Here is a 9,425-nt window from a genome sequence, read left to right on the forward strand (position 1 = left end):
GAGGGAAGAGGGAAGGAAGGAGGGGGAGGACTTACACCCTCAAGCAGGGCTGCTTGCAGCCTCCCCAGGGTGCCCAAAATGCAAGTGCTGCAATCTGAGGAGGTAAAACCTCTCCTCACAATGCTCTCCCCATTGCCCCCCTCCCTCCCTCCCAGGGGATCCTTATTTCCACCATCCCGGGGAGGGGCTGCTGCAGCCTCGGGGCAGCTGGCACAAGTGGGGCAACTCCTCCCTTCCCCTCCATCCGTGGTTTTAGACTCGGCGAGGGGGGTCTGCGTGGGGAGGCGGGGGGGAGGTGTGGGGGTGATTCCCCCTTCCTTCCTCCGCTCCAGGCTGCAGCATCTCCTGCTGCCGGGGGAAACTGAGGCGCGTCCGCTTCCGCACGGCTCCGCAGCCCCAGACCGCGGGGCCCCGCCGTCGCCCCGGGGGTGGGAAATAACTGCCCGGCCGATGGTTACGACCCTCGGGAACTGGGGGAACTGGTTGGTGCCCAGTACAGAGGCGGGGCCAGGCTGGGAGGAGGAAGTAGCCCTCGGAGACATCCCCGAAGCGGAACAGAGACCCGAGTGCGTCTGCCGTGCGGGAGCGGAGCGGGTACGGGGCACCGGGAGGGCGCACACAAGGCGGGGTGCGGGACACGTCGTGGGAGAGGGACAGTGCTGGGGATGGGGGTGCGAGATGCGGAACGCGTTGCGGGAGAGGGACGGTGCTGGGGATGGAGGTGCGAGGCGCGGGGCGTACGAACTGTCCCGGGGCTCTGCTGGGGCCGCGGGAGTGCAAAAGTCTCTCTGCACACCAGGGGACGAGTGGGCCAAGTGTTCTGCCAGGGCTATCTGCGGGACACGCGTGTGCAGGGAGGTGCAAGGTCTCCTAGGAGCAGGGGTAGGACGTGCGGGTGCTTGTCCCCCCCGGGCCGTGTGCGAGGCACGCGTGTGCGCAGGTGTGCCGGAGCTCGTGGGGCCGTGAGCGGGACACGGGTGGCGAAGGAGAGGGACAAGATCTGTCAGGCCTGTGTAGGGAACATGTCGGTGCATGCTCTTGCAGCACTGGGTGCAGGACACGTGTCTGCAGGGGGAGGGGAGGAAGGGCCATGAGTGGGACATGTGGGTGCATGTTCTGCCAGGCCCGTGGGTGGGACGTGGGGTACTTGCTGTCCCCAGCCCATAGGGGCCTGGTGTGGGGTTCTTTTGCCTCTGTCCCAGGAACCCCAGGCAGGATGGTGAGGCGTTCCCCAGGAGGGAAGGGTGGGCTGCAGGCTGTGGTGGGTCTCATACTTCACCTCTCCGCCCTGCTGCTTCTCTTTCCAGGGTTTCTTTGCTGCTCCCTGAAGCTCCACCTCTCAGCGGAGACATCTGCAGCCATCCTCCCCCAAGGAGAGGTCGGACCAAGCATCCTCCCCCACCTTCCTCCACCTTCTCAGGCACGGGGGAGGGGAGCCCTTGTAACCCTCTTGCCGCTGCTGCTGGCATAGACGGACAGGTCGGTCCTACCACTGGTACAGACATCTTTTAGTCCTTCCACAAGCCCTGGTGCCTGGTGGGAGAGAAAGACCAGAGGCCATCAGGGTGACACTCAGTTTTCAGAGCGATGGCCTACTTCTGGAGCAGGAAGGGATGGAGAACTACTGGGATGCAGGAGCAGGCTGCCAACAGATGTGCCAAGCCAGGGTTGCTGCTGGGGCCGAAGACCTGCCAAAAAGCCGCTCAGAGGGAAGACCAGGCAGACCTGGTGACAGCAGTCAACGACCTCAGCATGGGCCCGTGCCTCAGGGAAGATGGTTGGGATGAGCCAATCATCAGGGGCAAAGCATGGCAGAGGAGGCAAGTGTGGGAGAAGCAGCAGCAGCAAGGGGGGAGAGTCAAGGTGGGTGGCTCTAATGAGGTGGGTGCTTTGCTAGCCACCCATAAGGTGGTCACCACAATGCAGCAGGACTTTGCTGTGGACCATGACGTTGCCACCTTCAGTGGCTTTGCATGCAGAAACAATCAGCATGTCCCCACCATGCCAGAGCCATTTGGGGAGGATGCTGATGATGACCTCCTGCAGTGGAGAGATCCATCATATGCTCCTGTGCGGCTCCCCTCTATCATGCTCGTGAAGGTTAACAATGAAGAGTACTGGAGGGAGGAATTCCCAGACATATGGGCACGATATGAGATGGACTGTGGGCTGGTGTCTGAGGAGGTGGAGGTGGAGGTGGACATGCAGCAACTGGACTTCCAACCACAACCTAGACTTCCAGTAGCCATGGAAAACAAGGTGGAAAGCATCCTGAAGGTCCTGCTGCGTGATGGGGTGGTGGTGGAAGGCCACTCGCCCTACAACGTCCCTTTAGTTCCCGAGTACAAAGGCGATGGGAAGACCTTGCGGCTGAAGCTGGACTGCAGAGCTGTCAACAAGGCCACCCCCAGGGTGGTGGAGCCGGTGAGCCTGAACACGACCAAGCTTGTTTCGACCCTCAGCCCCAAGAGCAAGTACTTCTCAGTGGTGGATCTATCCAATGCCTCCTTCGCCATCCCCTTAGCGGCAGGCTCCAGAGCCAGCTTTGCCTTCACCTTCCGGAACCGGCAGTACCTCTTCACCCGCCTGCCCCAGGGCTTCCACAGCACCACCTCCATCATTCACCGACGGGTGGCGCAGATGTTGTCCCAGATAGACCAAGGAGATAGCCCTTGGCTTTTCTCCTATGTCGATGACATCCTCATCACCGGGCAAACTCAAAAGGAAACCAAAGCCAGAACAAGGAGAGTCCTGAATCTGATCCAAAACACAGGCTTTAAAGCCAAATTTGAGAAGGCACAGCTTGTCCAGCCCAAGGTGGTCTACCTGGGGATGAGAATTGGGCCTAAGGGCCGAGAGATCACAGACAGAATGCTGGAGACCATCAGGGCAGCACCCTGCCCGCGAAACGTCGGCGACGTCCGCTCGCTGCTTGGGCAGTTTGTGTACTTGCAGGACCACATCCCCAACTACTGGCAGCTGGCCCGGCCTCTCCACCGCCTCACCCTGAAGCGGGCCAGGTGGGAGTGGGGACCAGAGCAGGAAAGGGCACTGAGATCCCTGAAAGATGCTGTCGAGACTGCACCTGCCCTACGGTTCCCAGATGCGTCTCAGCCCTTCGTTATCAGGCTAACAACAAGCAAAGAGGTGGTGTCAGCTGCCCTGCTGCAGGAGAATGAAGAGGGTCAGCTGGTCCCAGTGAAACACAGCTCCCACATCCTGAAAGGCCATGAGGTCTTCTACAAGGCGGAGGAGAAAGGTTGCCTGGCAGCAGTCTTGGCCGTGCAGAAGTTTGAGACCCTCACAGGGTCAGCCCCCATCCTCATCCAGATGCCCCGTTCTCCTTGGAGGTATCTCTTACGGGGTGATGCGTTGGGGTCCAGTGGGACCAACCTACATCCAGACCACTGGGCTCTGCTGCTGGTCAACGGAGGGGACGTGGCAAAGGGACCCCACCCTGAGTGGGAAGGCCCCTTCAGCCCCTTAGTCCTCTCCGCTCCCCCACTCCGGCGGCTGCCTCCCTGCATCCCCAAGGCCAATGTGTGGTTCACTGCCGGTCGGAGGGGTCGCTCGTTTGGCTTTGCTGCAGCCAACCTGGAGGAGCGCTGGCTGCTTGGGGTGGCCGAGTGTTATTCAGTGCTGGGTGCAGAGCTGGTGGCTCTCTGGGAGCTCCTGCACCATCACCGATGCTCCTCACCCCTCTATTTGTACACTGGCTGTCAGCCCTTGGTGGAAACGTTGAAAAGCCGAACAGACTGGTGGGAGGTGGACTCAGGGTGGGACTTCGGCAAGGATGTGTGGCCAAGCATCCTACAGTGGGTCCGCACCAACCCAGGGATGCTGCACATCAGGTTCGTGGGGGTGAACGTGAGCAAGAAGACAGAGATGGAGTGGTACCAAAAAGTGGTCAGAAGGTCCAAGGCTATGTCACGTAGTGTCACAGCCAGCCAAGTGTTTTGGGAGCCTTCCAAGCATGAGAAGCAAGAAATAATTGCCCAGTGTCACAGCTGGTTGCACGAGGAAGTGGAGGAGACCCTGGCGAGGGTGCGGCAAGTTGGCACCTGGGAAGGTGTTCAGGGGCGGGTGACCTATTGGGTGCAGAACTGCCTGCAGTGTGCTCCTGCAGTGAGGGTGTCGTCCCAACGAGCAGAGGGGCCATGGTCAGAGCTCTGTCTGGGCTACATCAGTGGCCTTACTGAGAGCGAGGAAGGGTACCGCTGCCTCTTGGTGGTGGAGGATGTGTTCTCAGGGTGGGTAGAAGCCTTCCCCATAGAGAAGAAAACAGTGGAGGAGATGGCAGAGGTGCTCTTCAGGGAGGTTTTTTCTCGGTATGGGACACCTTCTGTCATCCGTTTGCCTCGTGTCCCACCCTTCCTCCGGAACGTTGCCATGGTGGCAGCGGCTCGCCTGGAGTCTCCATGGGACGTCCTACAGGCTGGGCAGGTGGGACCAGCCACGTCAGCTCTGCAGCGACTGGCCCGAGGGGCTGGCAAGAAGTGGGTGAAGATGCTCCCTGTGATCCTGGCGGGAATCAGGTCTGTGTGGGTGCAGGGAGAGGTGCTGGGCCCTTACCAAGTGATCAGTGGATTCCCCTTGGAGGTGCGGTGGGGATGGGAGGCGCAGGGCGGTCCCCGGGGCAATGTCCTCTCCTGGCTGCGCCAGCTTCAGGAGGATGGAGTCGAGTACAAACAGCAGATTGAAGCTATGCTGTAGAGGGGCTGCCTGGGAGAAGAGACTGCATGGCCATAAACCTTGCAGTCCTGCATGAGATTGGTGTGGGTGTGGGATAACTGCCTGGATTACTGTGGGACGGGAATGCGAGTTAACTTAGTGCTTATCAGGAACAAGGTCGTTTACAACCAAGAGGAATATGTGTGAAGCTGGCCTGCCAAACAACTGAGAGGGGGAGTCTTGTGAGATAAGACAGCCCTGCTTGGCCTAAAACTGCTGAAGCAAGGCTAAAAAAGGCGAAGCAGCCAGCTTCAAACTCGATTTTGAAGGCCGAGTGCTCGAGCAAAGAGCTTTGCCTGATCAAGTGCAATTTTAATACTGAAGAGGATGCCCTTCAGTGTGATACTGAGCCAAAAAAGAGCACAAGCTAAACAGACACAACTGTGCCACTCAGCTCCACCCAAATCGTGCTAAACATCACCCAGGAGGCAGAGACAGCCCGGGGCTAGGGCATGAGTAAACCCACCAGAGGAACATTCTGGGCAGTAGCAGCATGGTTCTAGACTGGATTTAGGGGAGACGAGGACAGGGCACAGCTGTTCTTCTCCTCCTCCACCTGAGACAGCCACACCTTTCTTGCTAAGAACTGGAGATGGATAGGTTCAGGCTGGAGGTGAGGAGGAAGTTGTTGAGCATGAGAGTGGTGAGAGCCTGGCATGGGTTGCCCAGGGAGGTGGTTGAGGCCCCATGGCTGGAGGTGTTTGAGGCCAGGCTGTGTGAGGCTGTGTGCAGCCTGCTCTAGGGTAGGGTGTCCCTGGGCATGGCAGGGGGGTTGGAACTGGCTGCTCCTTGTGGTGCCTTCCAACCCTGACTGATTCTAGGATTCTCACTGCACAAGGGCCAACTGCTGCTACCTTTCTGTAGCCAGAGCTGCTGCAAACGTTTTCTGTCTCCTGACCCTGTCAGGATGCCCACCAGGATTCATTAAGCTGGCTACATCACTGGCAGGCAGTGTGTTTCTCACTGGCAAGCTTCAATCCCTTCTGTCTGTTGCTTCAGTGAATGGAACTTCTTCATTCTTTGACCTTTCTGAAGCTGTGGCAGTGCAAGCCCTGACTGGGGCACTGAGAAAGGGAGAGGCAAATGCTGGGTTTTGGCAAGCAGTTCCAGTTAGAAGCTTGGACTCTGAAGCAGGCAGATGGAAGGATCTCTGCTGTAACTCTTGTGGGCTGGGGAGAAAATGACTGTGCTGGGATTGCTGGGTGGGAGTGGGGTGGTAACTTTTGAGCAGGTCTGGGAGGCTTTTAGGACGTGAGTGGTATCATATAGAATCATAGAGTGGCTTAGGTTGGAAGGGACCTCAGAGGTCATCTATTCCAACCTCCCTGCCACAGCCAGAGACACCTCTCAACAGGACTCAGCTGCTCAAGGCCTTGAACACCCCCAGGGAGGGACTATCCACAGCCTCCCTGGGCAACCTATTCCAGAGTCTCACCACCCTCATACTGTATACATCTTCCTAAGATCCAGTCTAAACCTACTCTCCCCCAGCCTAAAACCCTTCCCCTTAGTCCTGTCGCTTGACACCCTGATGAAAAGTCCCTCTCCAGCCTTCCTGTAGGATCCATTCAGCTATTGGAAGGCAGCTCTAAGGAGCCTTCTCCAGGCTGAACAACCCCAGCTCCTTCAGCCTATCCTGACAGCAGAGGGGTTCCACTCCTTGGATCATCTTTATGTCAGGACCGAGGAGCTTTTGGGTAGATCTGGGAGGGTTTTTAGGGCTGAGAGAGCTTCTAGGCAGGACTAAGGAGTTTTGAAACAAGAAGCTTTTAGGACTGAGGAGCTTTTGGGTAGAACTGGGAAGCTTTTAGGACTGAGGAGCTTTTAGGTGAATATGGGAAGCTTTTGGGACTGAGGAGCTTTTGGGTAGAACTGGGAAGCATTTAGGTGGATCTGAGAAGCCTTTAGGTAGAACTGAGAAGCTTTTAGGTAGAACTGAGAAGCTTTAGGTAGAGCTGGGAAGCTTTTAGGCAAATATGAGAAGCTTTTAGGTAGAACTGAGAAGCTTTTAGGATTGAGAAGCTTTAAAGCAGAACTGAGAAGCTTTTAGGTAGAACTGAGAAGCTTTAGGTAGAGCTGGGAAGCTTTTAGGTGGATCTGAGAAGCTTTTAGGTAGAACTGAGAAGCTTTTAGGTGGAACTGAGAAGCTTTTAGGATTGAGAAGCTTTAAAGCAGAACTGAGAAGCTTTAAGGACTGGGGAGCTTTTGGGTAGAACTGAGGAGCTTTTGGAACTGAGGAGCTTTGGGGTAGAACTGAGAAGCTTTTAGGATTGAGAAGCTTTTAGGTAGAACTGAGAAGCTTTAGGTAGAGCTGGGAAGCTTTTAGGTGGATCTGAGAATCTTTTAGGTAGAACTGAGAAGCTTTTAGGTAGAACTGAGAAGCTTTTAGGATTGAGAAGCTTTAAGGATTGAGAAGCTTTAAAGCAGAACTGAGAAGCTTTTAGGACTGGGGAGCTTTTGGGTAGAACTGAGGAGCTTTTAGGTAGAACTAGGAAGCTTTTAGGTGAATCTGAGAAGCTTGTGGGACTGAGGAGCTTTTAGGTGGAACTGAGAAGCTTTTAGGACTGAGCAGCTGTTAGTCAGGACCAAGCAATGCACAACTCTTTTTGCCAGAGTGTTCAAAGCCAGGGAAGGAAGCTTTGCTGGGTATAGAGATTTTAACTAAGCTTAAGTTGCTTTTTCCTAGCATCCAGCAGGCTGCTGGGATCTTTAGCCGTGGCCCCAACGGTGCTGGGAGTGTCAGGGTGGTGTTTCCATTCTCAGCCCTGTTAGCTTGGTGGAGCTGAGCCAGCTTCTGCTCAGGGCCGTGGGAGATGCTGAGCAATGGCCTTGGCAGTTTCTTTGTTTTCTTTCCCTCTTCCTCCACTTGTTCATTTATTAAACTTTTTGTTGTTCTCTTGCAGTTTGTCTTTTGTTTCTGCACAGGGTTTGACTGGTAGAGAGTGGAAATTCCTCACAGCAGCTTGTGGTTTGGATTTGGGACACCAAGGAGTCGTGTATTGAGGCTCAGCAGCTTCTGGGAGTGGTGATGATTGTCCAACAGACAAGGCTCAAACCCCCTGTTAGTGACCTTCAGGTGCTCTCCTGATGCTCCTCCTGGTCTTCAAAGGGTTGTGGGTTTATGCCCTTCTGCATCTCTCCTGATGTTGGGAGCTCTCTAATCTCTTATCTGAGGAGAGGGAACTGGGGATGCTGCTGGAGGAGAAGCTCAACAGGAGCCAGCAGTGTGCACTTGCAGCCCAGAAAGCCAAGCAGAGCCTGGGCTGCAGCAGCAGAAGTGTGGCCAGCAGGGCCAGGGAGGTGATTCTCCCCCTCTGCTGTGCTCTGCTGAGACCCCACCTGCAGTACTGCATCCAGTGCTGGAGCCTCTATTCCAAGAGGGCTGTGGAGATGCTGGAGTGTGTCCAGAGCAGGGCCAGGAGGATGCTGAGAGGGCTGCAGCAGCTCTAATCTCTTCTGCTACTTAAAATCCTGGAATCATTTAGGTTGGAAAAGATCCTGAAGATCATCAAGCCTGGAGCCATTGCAGGGCAGGTTGGGCAGGGCTCTGAGCAGGCTGATCTAGTTCATAGAATCAACCAGGTCAGAAGAGACCTCCAAGCTCAGTTAGTCCAACCTAGCACCCAGCCCTGCCCAAGCAACCAGACCATGGCACTAAGTGCCTCAGCCAGGCTTGGCTTCAACACCTCCAGGCACAGAGACTCCACCACCTCCCTGGGCAGCCCATTCCAATGCCAATCACTCTCTCTGCCAACAACTTCCTCCTAACATCCAGAATAGACCTCCCCTGACACAACTTGACACTCTGTCTCCTTCTTCTGTTGCTGCTTGCCTGGCAGAAGGGACCAACCCCACCTGGCTACAGTACTGATGCAGCATCACCTCCCTTGGGGACCCCTAAACAATGAGCTGCACTTGGTGGCTGGGTCCAGGGCACAAAAGATAACTCAGGGAACTTGTGGCAAGGACCCAAGCAGAAGTATATTTAGAGCATGGGCAACCCAAATGCTGAGTCAGTGTGGATACAGGAGAGCAACTCCACTTCCAAGTTGGACATCTTTGGATCAGCTCCACCAGCCATGAATTATCAATAGTCTGAGCAGCAGGCAGCAGCTGCCGAGGATGAGCATGGTAGGAAGAAGACCTCAGATGCCATTGAACATCATCTACTGGCCACCTTGTGAAGCCCCAGAAGATGTCATGGGCCGAGGTATTGAAGGACATGACCCCTTAAGAACATCTCTTATGGGGGTGGGGTGGTTAAAACAGAAAGAAGTTCTTTGTCATGAGGGTGGTAAGACCCTGGAACAGGTTGCCCAGGGAGTTGATTGAAGCCTCACATCCCTGGAGGTGTTTAAAGCCAGGCTGGATGTGGCTCTGAGCAACCTGATCTAGTGGAAGGTGTCCCTGCCTATGGCAGAGGGTTTGGAACTAGATGATCCCTGAGGTCCCTTCCATCCCTGACAGTTCTGTGATTCTTGTGATGGGTGTTGGCATGATGTGGTGAAGGAAGTTAGGGAAAAGAGACCCCTAAAATGTTCTGAGAAGTGGCCTGGAGAGTGAGGAGGAGGCTCCAGGACCTGAAAACACAGGATGGGGATGTCCAGAAACCACATCTGAGCGAGCTAGGGGTAGATAGGCACTGAAAAGGACAATAGTAGAGAAAATCAAGTAATATAACCCAAGCAAATGTA

The 9,425-nt window shown here is 55.5% G+C and overlaps 1 protein-coding gene across 3 annotated transcripts; it reads left to right on the forward strand.

Annotated features, from left to right (window-relative positions):
- Positions 1 to 336: 336 nt before the first annotated feature.
- On the forward strand, positions 337 to 7,633 carry LOC135176999 (uncharacterized). Of its 3 annotated transcripts, none has more exons than XM_064146575.1 (3): positions 337 to 594; positions 1,308 to 7,099; positions 7,138 to 7,633. In XM_064146575.1, the coding sequence occupies exon 2, from the start codon at positions 1,588 to 1,590 to the stop codon at positions 4,711 to 4,713; it is 3,126 nt and encodes a 1,041-aa protein (XP_064002645.1). In that variant the 5' UTR covers positions 337 to 594; positions 1,308 to 1,587; the 3' UTR covers positions 4,714 to 7,099; positions 7,138 to 7,633. The 3 variants fall into 3 exon arrangements, with proteins under 3 accessions (XP_064002645.1, XP_064002646.1, XP_064002647.1); XM_064146576.1 differs by having other exon boundaries at positions 337 to 566; XM_064146577.1 differs by lacking the exon at positions 7,138 to 7,633 and adding an exon at positions 7,100 to 7,133 and having other exon boundaries at positions 1,308 to 6,781.
- Positions 7,634 to 9,425: the final 1,792 nt, after the last annotated feature.

The sequence above is a fragment of the Pogoniulus pusillus genome, chromosome 7 (assembly GCF_015220805.1).
Source record: "Pogoniulus pusillus isolate bPogPus1 chromosome 7, bPogPus1.pri, whole genome shotgun sequence".
NCBI classification, from domain to species: Eukaryota; Metazoa; Chordata; class Aves; order Piciformes; family Lybiidae; genus Pogoniulus; species Pogoniulus pusillus.

What these genes read in the sequence shown, in the direction of transcription:
- LOC135176999 (XM_064146575.1), top strand. Translation starts at nt 1,588, where the DNA reads ATGGCCTACTTCTGGAGCAGGAAGGGATGGAGAACTACTGGGATGCAG.